Source organism: Lissotriton vulgaris, chromosome 2_1 (assembly GCF_964263255.1).
Source record: "Lissotriton vulgaris chromosome 2_1, aLisVul1.2, whole genome shotgun sequence".
In the NCBI taxonomy this organism is placed as follows: domain Eukaryota; kingdom Metazoa; phylum Chordata; class Amphibia; order Caudata; family Salamandridae; genus Lissotriton; species Lissotriton vulgaris.
The window spans coordinates 958,348,508-958,369,075 of NC_141687.1; the positions used below are offsets into that span (position 1 = coordinate 958,348,508).

The 20,568-nt window shown below is 49.1% G+C and overlaps 1 protein-coding gene across 2 annotated transcripts in view; it reads left to right on the forward strand.

Annotated features, from left to right (window-relative positions):
- LOC147731481 (platelet-activating factor receptor-like) overlaps nt 1-17,907 on the forward strand; it is a 61,194-nt gene extending 43,287 nt beyond the window's left edge. Inside the window, exon 2 of one of the 2 annotated variants that reach the window (XM_086958749.1) lies at nt 14,702-17,672. In XM_086958749.1, the coding sequence (XP_086814875.1) occupies nt 14,706-15,728 (1,023 nt within the window). In that variant the 5' untranslated portion in view covers nt 14,702-14,705 and the 3' untranslated portion in view covers nt 15,729-17,672. Of the gene's footprint in view, nt 1-14,701 lie in introns of both variants that reach the window. The other variant, XM_086958750.1, reaches the window with a different exon arrangement.
- Nucleotides 17,908-20,568: the final 2,661 nt, after the last annotated feature.

Genomic DNA, 20,568 nt, shown 5'->3' on the forward strand with positions numbered 1-20,568 from the left:
CTACAGACCTCTTGGACCCCACCCCCAGTCAGCAAATTCCTTGTCGACTTCATCGCACACCACCCTCATGCCTCCACGGACTACATCCTCCTCGGAGAACTCAATTTCCATCTGGACAACCATGATGACCACAACACATCATCCCTACTGGAGAACCTCACCACCATTGGACTCAAGCAACTGGTCAACTCTCCAATCCACACATTCGACCCCATCTTATCTGCAAGTAGCAACCTCTCCTTTAGCTACACCTCCAAACTACAGTGGACCGACCACCGGTGCATCCATTTCTCCTTCACCAAGCCCACCGTACACCAGCACGCCCACTGCCACCTGTGCAGAAGCTGAAACAAGGTCACCGAAGATCAACCTTCCACCACCCTCGCCAAAATCCCACCACCGACATCCACGGACACCAACGCACCTGCATGCAACATCCACTCCTGGATCTCCAACTGCACCAACACACTGCCCCTTCCCAGGAAACCCTCAGCCAAGCAACCCTCCAAGAAAGCCAGCTGGTTTTCTTCCACTCTCCAACAGTCCAGGCGTACCTGCTGATGGCTTGAAAAAAGACGGAGAAGCAGCAAGGCCTCAGCAGACCACACAGCCACAGTTATCAAACACCACCACCTCATCAAATCAATTAAGAAAATGATCATACAAGAATGTATAAACACCAATGCACACAACAGCAAATTACTCTTCACCACGTTCAAAGAGTTCACCCAACCCAGCAGGGAGACAACAGGCACACCCCTCCCCCCTCCCAAGACGTTTGCGACAAACTTGCCACCTTCTTCCACTACAAGATCATGGCGATCTACGGCAGATTCACTAACCAAAACCCATCGACCCCAAGCGAAATCACTTCACCAGACGGACCCAGACCCCAGCAGACCCTACTCAACTGGACCTCTTTCACCACCAACGATACCCTCAAGCTCACGAAGAGCATCCACTCCAGAGCCCCCTCGGGTCCCTACCCCCACCACATATTTAAAGTCATCGAGAAGGCCAACAACACCCAACTCTCTGAGTTGATCGAATTAAACAACATCATAGACCTCTCCCAATCTGGATTCAGAAGGAACAACAATACCGAGACCGCTATCCTTGCTGCTACAGACGACATCTGCATTCTCCTTGACAGAGGCGAATCCGCTGCCCTCAACAACCTGGACATCTTGGCAACTTTCAACACCATCTTACATGACACCCTATGTGCTAGACTTCATGATGGCAGCATCCACGACAAAGCCCTCGACTGGATCCGCTCCTTCCTCACCGGCCGAACACAGAGAGTCAGAGATCTGACTTTTCTCTCAGAACCCACAGAAATCAGCTGCGGAGTGCTACAGGGCTCCTCCCTGAGCCCCACCATTTTAACATCTACAGGGCCCCACTTGCAACCATTGTCAGAAACCACAGACTCAACATCGTCTCCTCTGCCATGACACCCAGCTGATCCTCTTCCTCTCTGATGAACCCACAGCTGCAAAAAACAACTTCAGAAGTCCTCATCGTGGGCCTCTACCCTTCTGCCTAGGATGACTCCTGGTGGCTTGCAGCGCTTGGAACTTCCCCCACACCCACGGACCACACACAAACCCTTAGCATCATCCTGGTCCAGATCACCGCCAGATGAACTGCCAGATCAACGCCGTCTTGTCCTCCTGTTTCCACACACTCCACCTGCTCCGAAAGATCTTCAAGTAGACCCCCACCCGGACAAGGAAAACAGTCACCCATGCACTCGTCAGCAGCAAACTCGACTACGACAACACTCTACGCCGGCACCATGAAAAAAAGTCTAAAAGAAACTGCAAAACATCCAAAACACCTCCACCAGACTCATCCTGAACTTCACTTGCTGCAGCCACATCCACAACCACATGACAGACCTCACTGGTTACCGGTCAACAAAAGGATCACCCACAAGCTCCTCACGCATGCCTACAAAGCCCGCCATAACGCCAGACACACATCCCTCAACCACCGCCTCTCCTTCCACAACCCCACCAGACATCTCCGCTCCAGCCATCAGGCCCTTGTCACCATCCCAGGGATTCACAGTACCACCACTGGAGGAAGACCCTTCTCCTACCTTGCTGCAGGACATGCAACTCCCGTCCTCTGCATCTTAGGCAATCACCATCTCTGCCTCAATTCAGGAAGGACCTCAAGACCTGGCTCTTCGACTGAACTGCAGACCTCCCCCCTCTCCACGGTGCCTTGAGACCCTTACGGGTTAGTAGCCATGCTCTAAAAACCATGACTGATTGATTGATTGAACTATCCAGCCAACTACTCATCAACTTACCCTTCAGTCCAGAACTATATAATTTCTTCTTAAAAGCTCACATTAATCGGATGAGAGGAATATGGTATTTCCGAATGATGCGTACCACTTTGTTTCCATTGTTTCCCTGTACTTCCTTCCTTTTACCTTATTATCATATTTCTACCCTATTGTGTTATTATCCTGTGACTCTTTGTACCATTAATGAACGCTATATGTTTTTTCCTCACTGTATAGCGTTTGGACGCCACCCTGTGATACAGCGCTCTGATACCAATATTGGTTTGTTCATGCTATATAAAATTAATTAATAAAAGAAATAAAAAAATATGTAGGTGCACGCTGGACACAAACAACGGATAGAGGTGCGACCTAACATAGACTCAGCCTAAAGCGCTTTTTCTGTTCTGTGCCCGATGTCCTTAAGCAGACGTCACATGCGTGTTTTTATGTGCAAAGGGGCACTACACAGTGGGGTTGCTTCATGTTCAAAAGAACATTGGCTGCGCTTTGCTGTCCTCTCATTGAGACAAACTACATAGATCGCTTCCATTTCCAGATTACATAGATTGCACTGGCACTCGCGTCATTATTGCATCGACAACAGGACTGATTCACTGTTCCAAAATGTCATTTTGTAATTACTTTTAGCACAAATGTCGTTTCCCCCCTTGTCGGGTGTTGCAAATGTTCATGTAAAGTTGTTCCAACAATTGCACGAACATCAGTGGCGTCTATATGAAAGTGTACTGTTAATGCACATTATCGGCCCCAGATGTTGCATCAATGATATAGACACAACCTAGCTCTGGACAATGTACTTTAACCCGCATGTCCCCAGGCTATCCAGTGTGGTACTCTCAGATTATCCTCCTTCATCACAGACAGCAGCTGGCAGTCAGCCCCTCAACCTCAGCCTGGCTGTGCACACAGGTTCTAAGCTACGCCCTAAATTCAGGACTAGTTACACACAGCATAGGAGGGTGGGGAGGAGGCAGCTTCCATAAACTCCCATAGTGGCACCCCAATCTCCCATGTCTGATATTTTGGAAACAGAAATAAAAATGCTTGAAAAGATAAAGGGCCTTTCTTTTGTTTAGCTCTTGTTGCCACAACATTGTTGCTTAGCCGCACTGAAAATGAATGGAGTTATTACCAAATTAGAAGGTATTTATTGCTGAGTATGCAGTAACCTGGCAACATTCCAGCCCAGAGGTACTACATTCACGTAGTACACTGCTGTGTGCAATTCAGCTGTGCTTCATTGCTTGAGCTCAAAAAATTGCTCATCCCAATACATAGCAAGAGTTGCGCACTGATGATGTAATTGGCTGCGTTCACACATTGAAAGCCATTTTAGCTTGACTTTAAGTGTTGCGTTGTGCTGAGTAGACACCTGGACACCTAGCTTGCCACTTGCCTGTGGTCTCCAGTTCCTGCGTGTTTCAGACTGATCCAGTGACACCGGAGCAGCCCGGGTTTTACCGCTGGGGTTTTCCCAACCAGGTTTTCCCATTCACCATTCTTCCCACCAACAGAAGCCCCGCCCACCCCAGGAACTTCTTAATGCAGACGGCAGCACGACTGCGCAGTGGCCGTGCCACTTGTGCCCCAAAGGCGCACCAAAGACAAGCCTGTCTATGCCTGGACTGTGCCCAGTGCCACAAGCCCTGGCCCTCCTGCCCCCCAAAGATACACCATTGCTGAGCTCTACAGCCTCAACACCGCAACATACACTGCCAGCATGCTGACCCAAGCTCCTCAGTAGGACCTTTCACCTGCACCCACTGCCACTTCACTTGCCACTGCACACACACCGGCCCACCGTCCAGACCCACCCCAAACACACCACAGAAATCACTTGAACAAAAACTCCAACTCGCATGCGCCCTTCTCAATACATGCTCACTATGCAAGCATTCCACTAAATTATGGGGCCTTATTGGCCCCCTCGCACCAGACATAGTCTTCCTCACTGAGACCTGACTCAACCCCACATCTGCCCCAGACATTACCACAATGATCCCTGGTGGATATAAAATCACTTACCAGAACCTCCAAACAAACCGTGAGGAAAATAGCTATAATCCACAAAGAGACCATACAGTGTAGCACCACCACCAGCAACTCCATCACCAACAAGGAACATCTCAACTTCACAGATGATAAGACAACCATCAGAGGCACCCTTGCATACCCCCCTCCAGACCCACACTCCAGATTCTGCAACACTATTGAAGACTTCATTGAGCCCCTAGCCATAAATTCCAAGGAATACATCTTCCTCAGTGACCTAAATTTCCACATTGCCACCCCTCAATGACAAAACACTGCACACCTCCTCAACAGTATGAGCAGCCTTGCATTGATCCAGTTCGTCCACAATGCTACACACACCGAAGGACACATGCTGCACCCAATTTCCACCTCCAGCAACTGCATCAAATTCAGCCATGTCCCAGAACTCACATGGACCGATCACTCCATTGTCCACATCAGCATCGCAAGCCCCAGCACCACCACTCCCAAGATGATCAACACCCCACCCCCTCTACGGAGGTAGAACAACATCTCAGAGAACAGCTCGGCAAACGCCCTCACCACCTCCAACCCTGCTACCGTCATCAACCTTGAAAAGGAAGTGCAAAAACGTCAATGCCTCCATCAACAATTGCACAGACAGCATCATCCCCATCAAGAGCAACATCCAGAGAAAATCCTCTAAAATGACAGCTGGTACACCCAAGAACTCAGAACAGTGAAACGATACAGAAAACAGTTGGAGAGGAGATGTCACACCAACAAGGATACCTCAAACAGGACAGCTTTCAAGACCTTCCTTAACCTCTCCCACCGCCTGCTGAGAGCAACAAAGAAGACAGACATTGCAGCAGCAACCAAAACCAGCTCCAACAACACCAAGGAATCTTTCAACAGCATTAAGGAATCCTCCAACCCGGCTGCCAGCGAAAACAACATCACACCCTCACGGGAGCTGTGCAACAACCTTGCCCGTTTCTTCCATGAAAATATCTCAACAATATACAAAAACTTAAAACCCCAAACCACACCTACAGACTTCCTCAACAGATACGCTACCACTGTAACCAACACAAACCACACATTGACCGCCTGGAACATCCTCTCCACCCAGGACACCACTTCCATCATGAAATCCATCCAATTCAGCGCTCCCACAGACCCATGCCTGCACCACATCTTCAACCCCGGAAAACAAAGGATCAGCCAGGAACTCACCAGCCTACTCAACACCTGTATCAACACCACAACATAACCCAATGTCTGGAAACATATTGAAGTCCGACCACGACTCAAAAAACCCTCTGCTGACCCCAGCAAACTCAAAAACTACTGGCCAATCTCCCTGCTCCCATTCCCATTGAAAGTATGTTATGTTATGTTATGTTAGGTGTTCTTATATAGCGCTCGAATCACCTTGGGGCATCTCGGCGCTTACTCAGAATAACACCTAAGGAAAAAGATAGCTGAGAAGAGGGAGCGTTAATACAGAAATGCCTTGAGTTGTTTCCTGAATATTCGATAAGATGAAATCTCTCGCGCCGATTTTGGGAGGCTATTCCAGTATTTGGGGGCCAGATAGGAAAAGGCCATGCCCCTGTCCTATGGAGCCTGATACGGGGTACATGCAGTAACAGCTGCGAGCTCGACCTCAATGGGCGTCTTGGAATATGTTTTTTCAGTTTAATTTGCAGATACATTGGACCCTGGCCCTGGAGCGCGTTAAATGTCAGACAGCAGACTTTAAAAAAAGATCTTTGTTTTATGGGTAACCAGTGTAATTTTCTCAATAAAGGCAGCGAGAAGGAGCCCGCCGGCATGTTCAGGACCAACCTGGCCGCCGTATTCTGGATCACCTGCAGTTTGTTTAGAGATGTTACTCCAGCTTCTGCTAATAGGGCATTCCCGTAATCCATACGGCTCACTACCATAGCTTGAGTCAGTGTTCTGCGGTGCTCGATGGGAATAAAAGGGAAGATTTTACGCAAAAGTCTTAGCCTATGGTAGCAAGCCCCTGAGACGGTGGCTACATGGTCCGACATTGACAGAGAATGATTTATTTTCACGCCGAGATTATTGACACACTGTTTTGGCATAGGAGGGGAGCCCAGCTGTGTAGGCCACCAGTCCGAGGACCAGGCAGCAGCAGCCTTCCCAAGAAGCAAGACTTCCGTCTTACCAGGATTCAACTGTAAACAGTTGTTGGTCATCCAGTTGGAGATTTCAAGGTACTGGAAAATATCATCAACAATCAACTCATGACACACCTAGAGCATACCGAGCTACTTGATCCTACGGTCTCAACAGAATTTCCTACGCAGAGGACACCCAAGTCATCCTCTCACCCACTGACAACCCCACCACCACCAGAACTAACTTCCACAAATGCATGACAAACGTTGCCTACTAGATGAAGAACAACTGCCTGCAGCTGAACACAAACAAGATGGAAGTACTGATCTTTGGCAACAGAAACTACACATGTAAAGACTTCTGGTGGCCATCAGACCTATGGTCTGCATCCACTCCCTCCAACCATACCAGAAACCTTAAAATCATCAATGACAAAAAGTTCACCATGAAATCACATATCAACGCTGTCTCCTCTGCCTGCTTCCTATCTCTCTGCATGCTACATAAGATCTTGAAGTGGCTACCTCTACACTCGAGACGCACCATGACACATGCCCTCATCACCAGCCAACTAGACTACGGCACTGCCCTCTACATAGGATTCTCAGCACACCTTCTACAGAGACTTCAGACCATACACGACGCCCGAGCAAGACTCATCCTTGGCCTTCCCCAAAGAATCCACATCACACCCCACCTCATGAAACTCCCTATACAGAAGAAATGCCAATTTAAGCTGCTGACCCACACACAAAAGGCTCTACACAACCAAGGACCCACCTACATTAACCACCACCTGAACTTCCACCAACAATTGAGAAGACTACTCTCCACCTCCTTTTCACTTGCCCATACTCCCCGCATAGTGGAGAATACTCCTTCTCCCACATCACAGCAAAGACCTGGAACGGCCAGACCTTGATGGCACACTGGTTCTCTTGCTAGTCAATTTCACTAAAGCGTTTGATACAGTGTAGTGGGCCTTTAAGCATGGGGTTCCTTGGCGGGCCTGGAAGAGGGGTTCCGGAGTATGGTTCGGCTTCTCTATCACTCTCCGACTGCTCAGGTCTGGGGTCTTATCTCCTGCATTTTCCATTGATCATGGCACATGCCAGGGTTGCCCACTGTCCCCTTTGTTATTTGCTTGGGTGATGGAGCCTCTTCAATCAATCAATCAAGGAATTTGTAGAGCGTGCTACTCACCCGTTAGGGTCTCAAGGCGCTGGGGGTGAGGTCTCTACTGCTTGAACAGCCAGGTCTTGAGTTGCTTCCTGAAGGCGAGATGGTCCTGTGTCAGCCGGAGGTGGGTGGGGAGGGAGTTCCATGTCTTGGCTGCCAGGTAGGAGAAGGATCTTCCTCCAGCGATGGCTTTGCGAATGCGTGGGACGGCGGCAAGGGCGAGGCTGGCGGAGCGGAGCTGGCAGGTTGGCGTGTAGAATGCGAGGCGGTTGTTGAGGTACATGGGGCCCTTGTCGTGGAGAGCCTTGTGTGCGTGGGTGAGGAGTCGGAATGTGAATCTCTTGCTGACGGGGAGCCAGTGCAGATTCTTCAGATGGGCGGAGATGTGGCTGTGGATGTTCAGGATGAGTCTGGCCGAGGCGTTCTGAATGCGTTGCAGTCTTTTCTGGAGCTTGGCTGTGGTTCCGGCGTAGAGGGTGTTTCCGTAGTCTAGGCGGCTGGTGATGAGTGACCATTTTCCTGGTTGCGGTAGGGATCCATCGGAAGATTTTTTGGAGCATGCGTAGGGTGTTGAAACAGGACAGCTTTGACTTGCTTGATCATCGTGAGGGAGGAGTCCAGGATGAAGCCCAGGTTGCGTGCATGGTCTGTGGGTTTGGGGGCGGTGCCCAGGGCAGGTGGCCACCAGGAGTCGTTCCAGGCCGAGGGGGAGGGTCCCAGGATGAGGACTTCCGTCTTGTCTGAGTTCAGGTTCAGCCGGCTGAGCTTCATCCATTCCGCGACGTCCTTCATTACTTCCTGGAAGCTGGCTCTGGCGGTGTCCGGGTCGTTGGTGAGGGAGAGGATCAGCTGTGTGTCGTTGGTGAGGGAGAGGATCAGCTGTGTGTCATTGGCGTGGGAGATGATGTTGAGGTTGTATTTGCGTGCGATGGCCACAAGGGGGCTCATGTAGGCGTTGAAGAGGGTGGGGCTGAGCGAGGATCCTTGTGGGACGCCGCAGATGACTTCGGTGGCCGAGGACCGGAACGGGGGGGGGGGGGAGGCGGACTCTTTGGGTTCTACCGGCGAGGAACGAGATGATCCATTCTAGGGCCGCTCATTGGATACCGGTGTTGCTGAGGTGTTGTATCAGGGTGCGGTGGCATACCGTGTCGAAGGCTGCTGAGAGATCCAGGAGGATGAGTGCAGTGGTTTCCCCGTTTTCGAGCATAGACCTGATGTCGTCCATAGCTGCGATGAGGGCGGTCTCGGTGCTGTGGTTAGCTCGGAAGCCGGACTGCGATGGATCGAGGGATCCGTTTGTCTCGAGGAAGGCGGAGAGTTGTTTGTTGACCGTCTTCTCGATGACTTTGGCAGGAAACGGGAGGAGCGAGATGGGTCGAAAGTTCTTGAGGTCCGTGGGGTCCGCAGATGTTTTTTCAGGAGGGCGCTGAGTTCGGCATACTTCCAGCTCTCTGGGAAGGTGGCTGATGCGAAGAAGCTGTTGATGACGTTGCGGAGTTGGGGTGCGATGATGGAGTCGGTTTTGTTAAAGATGTGGTGTGGGCATGGGTCGGTGGGGGAGCCGGAGTGGATGGTGCCCATGGTGCGAGCGGTGTCTTCGGTGCTGACCTGGTTACAGGTGCAGAGGGTGGTGGTTGGGTGCGCTGTTTCGGTGGTTGGGTGGTTGGTCTGAGTGCCGAAGCTGTTGCGTATGTCGGCGATCTTGCGGTGAAAGAATGAGGCGAGGGAGTCGCAGAGGTCTTGTGAGGGTGTGATGTCGTTGTTGCAGGCGCTGGGGTTGTAGAGCTCTTTGACGATGCTGAAGAGTTCCTTGCTGTTGTGGGTGTTGTTGTCCAGTCGTTGTTTGTAAGTAGCTCTCTTGGTGGTTTGGATCAGTTGGTGGTGATTCCGGGTGGCGTTTTTGAGGGCTGTCATGTTCTCTGTTGTCTGGTTCTGGCGCCAGGTTTTCTCCAGGGAGCGGCAGGTTTTCTTTGAGTTTATGAGGTCGTCCGTGAACTACAAAGCTTTCTTGCTGTGGGTCTGCTGGGTGGTTTCTTCAGTGGTGCAAGTTCGTCGGCGCAGTTGGTGATCCATTGTGCGAGGTTGCGGGCTGCTTCATTGGGGTCCGTCGTGATGGTGGGAGGGTTCTGGCTGAGGGAGGTGGTGAGCTGGTCGGCGGTGATCTTGCTCCAGCTTCTGCGGGGGGCCAGTTGCGGGTGGTGGAGGGAGTTAGTCTTCTTGAAGGTGAAATGGATGCAGCTGTGGTCTGTCCAGTGTAGTCCGGTGGAGTGGCTGAAGGAGATGTGCTTGCTGGAGGAGAAGATGGGGTCAAGCGTGTGGCTGGCGTAGTGGGTGGGGGTGTTCACCAGTTGCTTGAGTCCGAGGTTGACGAGGTTGTCCAGCAGGGTGGTAGTGATGCTGTCATTGTTGTTCTCCAGGTGGAAGTTGGGGTCTCCTAGGAGGATGTAGTCTGGGGAGGTGAGGGCGTGCGGGCTTACGAAGTCTGCGATGGTGTCGCTGAATTGAGTGTGTGGTCCCGGGGGTCTGTAGATGAGGGTGCCTCTGAGGGTAGTCCTGGGGTCGGTGTGTATCTGGAAGTGCAGGTGTTCGGCGGCTGTGAGGGTGTCTTCCGAGTTGGTCGTGATGCGGATGGTGTTTCTGTGCACAATGGCGATGCCTCCTCCGGTTTGGTTGGTGCGGTCCTTCCGGGTGATCTTGTAGCCGTCCGGGATGGCTATGGCGATGTCGGGGGCTGAGGAGGCGTTCCTCCAGGTTTCTGTGAGGAAGGCGACGTCAGGTGCCGTTGTGTCTAGGAGGTTCCAGAGTTCGACTGCGTGCCTGTTGATGGAGCGGGTGTTGAGCAGGATGCACTTGAGGGGACTCTTGCTGGTCGTGGGCTTGGTGGGTGCTGGTCCGGGTCGGATGCAGGTGAATTTGCACTCTTGGCAGGTGAAAGGTCCGTGGGTGCGTTTTGGGGTGGCCAGGTAGCAGGCGGGGTTCTGGCCGGTGTTGAGAGCGCGGAGGGTGGCGGCGTCGTAGGTTAGTTGGGTATGTTGGCCTCGTCGAGATTCAGGGTTCCTGGCACTGGGCGTGGTCCAGGCGCGGACGGGCGTAGACGCGCTTGCCTTTGGCGCGCCTTTGGCGCACAATCGGTGCACTCGCTGCACGTACGCGCGGACTCTGCCATAAATGGAGAGTGGGAGGGAGGAGCAGCTGGGAGGCGGGAGCGGGGTGGCGGCTAGGAGGGGGTGAGGGTACAGAAAAAAGAAGGGGGGCGGGCCGCGGGGGAGCAGCGGCAGGGAGCGGGGGAAACAGCGGGAAACAGGCGGCAGAGAGGCACAAAAACCGGATAAAAACAGGGGCGCGGCGATCAGACAATGAACACAAAATTGGGCACAAAAGCAGAGAAAAACACAACAGGCGGCAGAGAGGCACAAAACCGGATAAAAACAGGGGCACGACGATCAGACAATGAACACAAAATTGGGCACAAAAGCAGAGAAAAACACAACCAAGGGGCACCTGAGCCCTGGGGCGGCGGCGAACAGGCGTTAGCAGCAGGGGGAACCGGCGCACTCAGGAGGAGCCACGCGGCGGGTGGAGCGACCGGCTCTGGCTCTCACATGGCTTATATGGTGGGACACCCAGGTTTGGGACTGTCGATCGCAAATTGGCCTTGCAGACCACGCTGAGATATACGCAGATGATATGCTTCTGATCTTGAAAGATCCACAGCACTCCGGGCCCCGCTGCCTAAAACTCCTCTGGCTGTAGGGTGAAGCATCCAGGCTTTGGGTTCATGAAGGTAAGTCATGCTTAGTGGAGGTAAAGGGTGACGCTCTAGGTCGGGTTTGGTGCCCCAACATTCCTACTCGGCATAACTCTTTTAAGTATCTAGCGGTACACGTCTCCCCTCCCAGATTTGGCCTGGGCCCTTAATTTCCAGGGTCTGGACCGGCAGCTTGATTGCGACCTTGTCCTCTGGGCGGCACTACCATTGAACTCCATGAGGCGCATGGCTCTTTTTAAAATTGTGTGCCTGCCGCACTATTTGTACGTGCTGAGTAACTATCCCTATCCCACCCACCACATTTGGTTCCACTACTTGATGCAAGGGTTACCAACTTTGTGTGGGCCGACACAGAGTGGCGTTTCAGTCAACACACGTCTCCCTTTGATGGAGGCCTGGGTTTATTGGACATCTACTTATACTATCTTGCAGCACACATGGTGCCGGTTAATGACTGGTTCAAGGTTGGGTGGGACAATTCGGCGTGTCAAGTGGAAATACATTCTCTGGGGATAGATGGCTTAGTGGTTCATCTACATGGAGCGTATATATCGAATACCCTGTCTTTCTCTACGTGGGTGTCCCCCATTTGTTGGAGTCTCACTGGTTGGAACTGCCGCCTAACTGGAATGACCCCTCTATGGCACGGAACGTGGCTGGGTCAGCTCTCAGCTCTGGAAGGTTTCCTGCCTTGGGAACGCCTTCGGGTCTCTCGTACCTGGGAGATGTTTATAAGGGGGGTAACATGATGTCATTTCAAAAGACCTAAAACAGCCTCCTCAGGCACCTTGAGACGATCACCTCACTTTCGGAATTCCAAATGGCACTTAAGACCTGACTGTCCGAATAAGCCTCCAGGGCCAGCAAGCGCCTGGATACCCTATTTGGTGGTTAGCCACACTTGATAAATCCTGATTGAATGATTGATGAGCCAGCACTGTCTTCCAAGAGACAAATATTCATGATACACCCTCCACTACGAATTTCAACACGAGGACTAAAGCCCAGGGTGTAATTTTACATCAATTACATACGTTATGGTAAGGATATAGCCCAATATTCTGTGTCTCCGTGCTTGCGCCTGGAATTAAGATTTCACACAAAGCCAGGTCCCACTATTTTAGTTCCACTGCTTTTGCTTGAACAGCTCTGGGTGTTTGCTTTGCTCCTGCCCCTTTGTGCCCCCTTTATATAGATTGTAGTGTAGGTGACTTTCCATGACGCAAAGCCACCTAGGGCTATGCGCTAATCAACTTTTCTATGCAAAACATATTTTGCACTAGAAAGTTAATCGATGCTGCCATTTGCATTGCGTAGTGTGTTGAGTGCACCAGCTCAAACATGTAATAATTCTGGGCCTCAATTTCGTTTGTTTGTGCTTTAGATAAACAATGACTTCATGACGAGGCCAAAACTAAGAGGGCCTTGGTTCACTTTAAGTTTGCGCATGTGCAGATTTCCCAATAAGCGGGCCACCAATTAGCAGGCTTGCAAAATACTGCACCTAACTCTGTTGAGCTGAGGTGGAAAACCAAATCATATATTACCTTTAATGGTTGTTCAAATTTTTGAAATAGTTGATGGATCTCAACAGTGCCCACTGAAAGTAGAATTGTTTTTGGGATAAGATTGGAGCTAAGGTTTACTGGTTCTCTTGTCAACGTAGATCAAGTAGCTGTCAATTAAAATCTTAGCTTCCCAAATGGATCAAGTTATAAGACAAGTCTCCATGTCTAGATAGTAGAATTTTGAGACTGATTCCATTGTAGCATATTTTTATGCGATCTCAATATGAAGTAATGTTTTTTTTTGCAAAGAACTTTACCTGGAGAATAAAACAGAGCTGCTTGGGCTGTGGATCAAACGGCTGTTAAAAACACATAAATTGTATATCAAATTACAAAACCACCATTACACCTTTTCTGTTATCTGAAAACCCTGGGATTTATTAGAAACTGAGTCAGAACGTAACAGCAGCTTTATCCTTTGTCCACCACACAGGATTACTAAAGATCATAAGGACAGGTTGTTGCACATTGTTCCCATGAGAGCTAGGCCAGGTCTTTCCAAAGAAATTTAAGTTGTTTACTTTCACATTCAAAAATCAGGGTCTGGCTCGGTCATATGGAGAAGGCTTGAATATTTGATTTCGTGAAGAACCTCTCTTCCAAGGACTTTAGCTAACACGGTACTAAGTCACACCAGATTCTTGTAAACAGGGGATCTGCAGCTTCGGGAGCAGTTCACAACGCCAGGTGCAGCATGGGATTCCACCCCGCAGTAGAAAAGGGCAGAAATATCCTGCTTGGTGGTAGCAGAGCAAGTGCGCAGTATTTTAAGGAACTCGGGTTGGAAAATGGGAGTTTGGGACCAAGAGAGTGCTGTCGCTTTTGGTGAATTTGGTGGTGATGACGAGAGATCGTAATTGGAGCACGGGGGAGCAGTGCAACAGGCATATCAATGATTGATTTGTTTGTCATTGAACTTTTATCTGCAGAAAAGGCTTATGTTACAGAATGTAGTCTTGCAATGCAAAAACTGTTTGAAAATAACAGTGTACTTAAAGAGACATTTCAGTTAGACAGTCTTCTTAATTCTATATAAGATTGAAATATTTTCAGTAAACAGATGAGTCCATAAATATCTTTTTCCAAGACCACAGAAAGGTGCCAAGAGGAGCATCAGAATATAAGCTCCCAATCCCTGTCTCAAAACTGATTCCAGGCCTGTAATCACATGAAGTGGTCATCATACATCCTTCAGATTCCTATTGGCGGAACACCCATCATCCTAGTAGCCAATAAGACCACACGTCATCTAGTTAAACCTCTCATCCTTGCATTAGACAATATCTCCTCCATATAGCCCACACATTTACCAAATGAACCACTCCTTTTCCAGCCAATTAAATCATTCCTATACTGAAAATGCCATGTTTCCTTCAATTGGATCACACTTGCTTTAGTTATGCCTCAGCTTCCTTCAACAAAATCACGTCTACTCTTAAATAATTGGATCTCCTTTAATTAGACCACACCTCCTCCAATTAGACCACACTGCTTGCATGCATTATTAAGATCTTCATTATATTGTTACCTAACCCTGGTATGCTTGTTTACAGTCATTAACCCATGAAATGCATTACTATTTCTCCCCAAATAATGAAATATTTGCAAATTATTCATAACTTTGTGGAGTGTTTATAAATTCATGATAACAAATGCTCATATTTCCCACTGACCTTTTTTCTTACTTCTTTTCACTCCTACCTTTAGAAAGATGAGCATCTCTACTGGATGGAATGACACAGGGCATGCTTCATCTAAATGCAATGTCTATGATCCAACGCAGTATGTCTTTCTGCCGATGGCCTATACTGTGGTTCTTTGCATTGGACTTCCCAGCAACGCCATTGCCATGGTGGTGTTTCTCCGTAATGATAAAATTAAGAAAGCTATAAGGATCTACCTCATCAACCTGACCATTGCAGACATACTCTTCAACCTCACATTACCCCTGTGGATTGATTATTACTTCAGTGGCGGTAACTGGAACCTGTTAAATGGATCAGTATTGTCAGACATCTTGTGCAGGGTTGCTGGAGCCACATATTACCTGGCCACCTACAGTGCAATCACTTTTATGATGCTGATCAGTGTCAACAGGCATTACACCATCCAGATGTCCAAATCTAGGATGCCTTTGAACACACGGCAGGGAGCACTGGTCACCTGTCTCATCACTTGGGCCGTATGGATTTGTTGTGCCGTGCCTTCACTGGTGGAGCATCAAACCTACAGAACCAACCTCTCTGTGACTAAGTGTTTTGAGCATTTCTCTGGTAGTCAGGGCTATTCGTATGCTATGATAATCTATGTCTTTATCTCTTTTTTGGTTGTATTGGCCTCCTACATCTCAATCATGAAGTCCCTGTCTTCACCACTGAGTCGTTCCCGATGTGTGCATCTTAGATTGGCCAAGGCCATGGTACTGGGGATGCTGCTCGTATTTGTGATATGCATTGCCCCGTACCACCTCACGGTTGTAGCCTGGGTGGCCAATCGAACATCCTCAGTAGGCTGCAAGCCACTTTCCACTTTGGACGTCATGCACAGGATTAACTCTGCTTTGCTGAGCCTCAACAGCTGCATCGACCCTGTGATCTACTGCTTCTCTGTCAAACGCTTCCGGACGGACCTGCTGAAAATATGGCGTAAGATCCTTCGCTGGGTCCCACTGCATGAAGCCGTTCACGAGGTTCAAGAGTCGCACATCAAATCATCATCCTTCACTTCCAGCTAGTGGAGCCTCATGGGGCTTGAACAATTGCTTTGTCTTGGTCCAAATTCAGTCACTTTTGAAGGCAATTGTTTTGTTGTTAAGCAGAAATGAAACATTGAGAAGGGACTGCTCCTCGGTAATTGTCTTGAATATTTATGTGGTGCACCCTTAAGTCATTGGTAATGATATTTTAGATGTATTGAGGACACAGATGCAGAGTTGTCATTGAAGTCAATAGTTGAGAGAGAAGCAGGACCAGAACCACAATTAAGAGCAGCCTATTGCTAGGTTTCACTTGCATAGAAAATGAGCAAGAAGAGAGCCTCCGGTTGGACTTTATTGAGTAAAGTGGCACAGAGATGGTGACAAGAAGACATATCTTCTAAGACATGGCGGTGTTATAGGTATCATGTCATAGAACATTACACTATTGCAGTTATAATGGCACAGTTTCCAGATGAATGCCTTTCCTGGGACCTGCAGTACTTGATAATGGAGGGGTTTCGGGAGGGGCATTAGGTTTGTGTAATAACGTTTTGTATAATTGTCCCAAGATAGTTCTTCTGCCTATAACTGATTTTCACTCATCCACGTTGAATTGGCCCCCATGAAGATGGCATCGAAATATAGAAGCTTTGTGCAGTATTTTGGATGTAAGTCAAAGAAAAGTTGCAGAACCTCAGGGGCATATTTATGAGCCCGCTTTACGTCACTCTTGCACCACTCAATGTGGCGCAAAAGCGACACAAATTAAAAAATGAGATTTATTAAGCCATGCAAGACTACCTTGCGTGGCCCGGCTTCCTTCATAAATCTTGAGTAATGTAACGCTGCGCAAATCACTGTGTTTCTTTACTCTGCCACGGTGAAGCATTTCCTTGGGACTTGCGTGAGTCTTCCTATGCAACATCCATGGATTTGGAATGCAACACAGGCACACTTCCACCATGGTGCAAAGGTGCCTGCTTTGACACTAGGCAGCCCATTGTGTGCCAGCAGAGGGGGAAAGTCAGGAATCTGCTGTATGCCCTAAATTCAGTGCATTCCTGCCCTTTCCCAGTGACGCAGTGCACTGCAGCGCAGCAAGGTGACTTGCTGTGTTGTGCCACTTTTCCGTATAATGGCCCTTCAGTGTTCTTTTTCTCTTCATCCTGCATCCTCCGCATCCTGCACATACATCATATGATCTATCTCAGTGGAGGTCACTGTAAGGGTGATTGTTTAAATCTGAACAATCATAGAGGTTTGCTTCGTCTCTTTTGGCTCTGGCCCAAAAAATCTCGTTCACATCTTTTTTGTGACCCCACTTGAGTATCAGAATGGTCAGTGAGAAGAGCTAGGCCTTACTCAGAAAGAATAAAACTAGTGCAGAAGGCTGTGTCTCATACACTGAGATGAGTCATTTGCTGTGAACTCATAACCTGATGAGTCATTAGCTGTTAACTCATAACCTCCATTTGGGGACATTCGCACCCAAAATATTTGATCTTCTGTATCTGGGTCCATCTGACTATAATGGCCCATGGGACGCTGCAGCGATTAAGATGGTGTTAGCCTCGTGGCTAAATGGTGTGCCAGATTCAGAAGCAGGGACAGTGTTGTTCTGGAGGTAAATAGTGCGCCAGATGGGCTGGAAGTAAGCAAACAGTCATGATATTGTTTGTTTTCATGTGAAAGCTGTAATATGGCAAGCAAATTAGTCAAAGAGTGGGGCAGTGAGTCAACACCCTGGCCCTGGAGCTGCACAGCCCATCTCCATTCCTTATCTCGAGTGTCTCACAATGAGTCTCACATTGGTCAAATACTTCTAAGCAACCACAACCTTCCATACAGCTTTTCCTTTATGATATTTCGATAAGGCATTTTATATTTTATTATCCTTTTTCATCTGTTTTTCTGTACAAAATACTGATGCCTTTTTATTGTGCTTTGCTTTTACCAAACAAATAAATTGAGAATAACGGTGACAATTAGTTGAAGTTGACAGTCGTTCCTTAAAGAATTGTGTTTGGAGGACATTCGAGCTCTTGAGAGCCAGACCTGATACATATGCTCCTGTTAATTTCACGAACATGTATTTGTAGATTCACAGGGCACACACTGCAAATTAGATCTCATCAAAGTGCCTGTAAATAAATAAATAAAAAGGTTTGTTGGATTTTGCCCTTTCTGCATTGTCACCCCAAACTGTTTGCCTTCACACTCCTGGTTTCTGAACTTGTGTTTGTTGGCTTTTATGACTCTCTGCACTTTCCCACTGCTAACCAGTGCTAAAGTCCTTGTGCTCTCCTACTAAAACATGGTATAATTGGCTTACACCTGATTGATACATTTAATTTACTTGCAAGTCCCTCTTATATGGTACCTTGGGTACCCAGGGCCTGTAAACTAAATGCTATTAATGGGTAGCTGGACTCATTGTTCCCCCACAAAATGTTGCCCTTTAAAACATCTCAGCCCTGCCATTGCAGCCTGTAGTGCAGATTTAAACTGACAGTTCGACCTATTTTGCCAGGCCTAAACCTTCCTTTTTGATACATATAAGACACCCTAAAGTAGGCCATAAGCAGCCCTTTGGACAGGGCACATTGTATCTAAAAAGTAGGACATGTATATTGATGTTTTTATGTCTTGGTAGTGAAAAACTCCTAAATATGCTTTTCACAACTGTAATGCCTACCTCTCCCATAGGATAACATTGGGTTACCTCATTACATTTAATACGTTTTGATTGGGAGCAGGTAGAAATGTCATGTTTGGACTCAAATTAATGGTAATGTAAACTCCTCCTTATTGGTAAAGTCAGATTATAGATTACAATTCTGAAAATGCCACTTTTAGAAAGTTTGCATTCCCTGCCCAAACTCTTCTAATGCCTTCTAGAAGTGCCCAGCTGCCTGGGCCTGTTAATTGTTTCCATATCAGGAATGCATATTGGGCCCAGACAGTGAATAATAGGACCTTGTTGTAGCTGGTAGAAGGACATCCTACTCTTTTCAGTGTCCTCTGACCGGCCTCCATCTGAGTCCGAGGAGACCTCCAGGTACCCTGCAGATCCTGTTCTGCGCCACGGTTTATCGGTTCTCCCTTGTGTCTGCAATGGACCTCTCTGTCGATGTCGTCACCTGTCCTTTGGCGGTGTGCCTGCCCTCGCATAGGGACGAAAACCAGGTACCCCACTCCTCGCACCCTGATAGCCTAGGAAGCTCCTGCAGCCACATCTAGGCCTTCTCCCATGATTGGAAAAAGAAGGACTTTCCCTGAAACAGGACTATCAGTTTGGGGGAGAATAGTAACATATGTTGCAGCTGGAGGCCCCTTAACCGGCCTTCACTGAATCAAAGGTACACCTCGGCCTCTGGGCTTCCCTGATCTATTCAGGGAAAAAAAGAATTTTGAAGTTCTCATGCTACACCTCTCCCAAACTGTGCACTTTCGTGAGGATCATGTCTCGGTCTTGAAAGTTCAAGAAACGTGCTGTCACAGTTCTAGAAGGTGCCCCAGGCAGGGATCAGCCACACAAAGCACAGTGTGCCCTTTCTATAATGAAACAAGAAGAGAACTTGTCTTGAGGGAGGGTGCTTCGCAACCATGTGTCTAAGAATCGCAACATGTCAGTGCCCTCAACTCCTTCAGGAAATCCCACAAAGTATAGATTATTTCAGCCTTCACAACGTCTTTGGTGGTGGTTCGAGCCTCCGTTACCTCCCTGCAGAGATCCAAGACTGTATCTTCAAGTTCTGAGATACTGGATTTCGTGGAGGAGACTCTCTGCTGCTTTTCAGAGATACTGGTGCAGCAAGGACACGTTCCAACCGTACTTCACCCACTCTCCCCACCAACTCCTCCTGGGAAGGCTGTATTGCCAGAAGGGCAGCATTTTCCGGCATGGACTGTGGAACACTCTCCAGAGGAGGGGGGTCACCAGTACAGCCTCCCCTTTCACATGGGTTTAGGCTCCTAGTCTTTAACAATTGGCATAGTCGAGGCACTCCACACAGGAATATCTATGCAGAACAGGTCTCTCATAAGGGGAATGAGTGGTCACCACCACTGACCAGTGCCCACAGTCCAAGGAGAGAAGGGAGGCAGGGGGAAGGTCGAGCCACCGACCTCACATTGAGATTTCCCCCCCACCTCTCCTGTTCAGAAGGCAGCACCTCAGGCATGGCAAGGCGCAGCCCACGCGTGGGAAGTCAATGGAGAGGCACGGGGAGAGAGAAGGTTTGGGCCCCCACCCTGTTTCTCGGGCCACAGCAGCACCCCTCAGGCAGAATGTTTAGTTTGTGCTCTACATGTAGGAGGTGTCTCCCCAGGTCCCACAGAGCATCGCTGGCATGAGGATCCCCAGGAGCCCCTCAGGGAGGCAGTCCACCTCTCAGTCTCAAGAAGAGGGTGGGAGAGGACCTCCCCACACCACAAGCCAACCCCCCCTCTCCGGTGTGATCCCTCTGGTGAAAACAGCCCCCCTCTTGGTGTGCGGGATCTAGGTAGTCCCGGTTGTCTTCAGCCTCCCACAGATCTCTAACCAGAGGTTGGAGGGAAAGGGGAGCCCACAAGGGGAGAAAGCCAAAGCACACACCCACAGCCACTCTGGGGTCAGACCAGCACCGCCACCAAGCTCTCCAGGGTGGTCAGGCCGCACCTCCGCTCTCTCTCCAAGGGCTAACACTGGGCCCCCTTAGCACTTGGCACTCGACTCTCCTCTTCACCCGAGACCCAGATAGGCCCCAGGCAGCATTTGGCCTCCAAGCCCCTTTAGACGCAGCAGAGCAGGAAGGTCAGAGTGCGACTTCTGTGTCCTCTGCAATCACTTAGTACAGCACCAGGCTCACTCTGGTCCGTCAACTCCAGCGCTGGT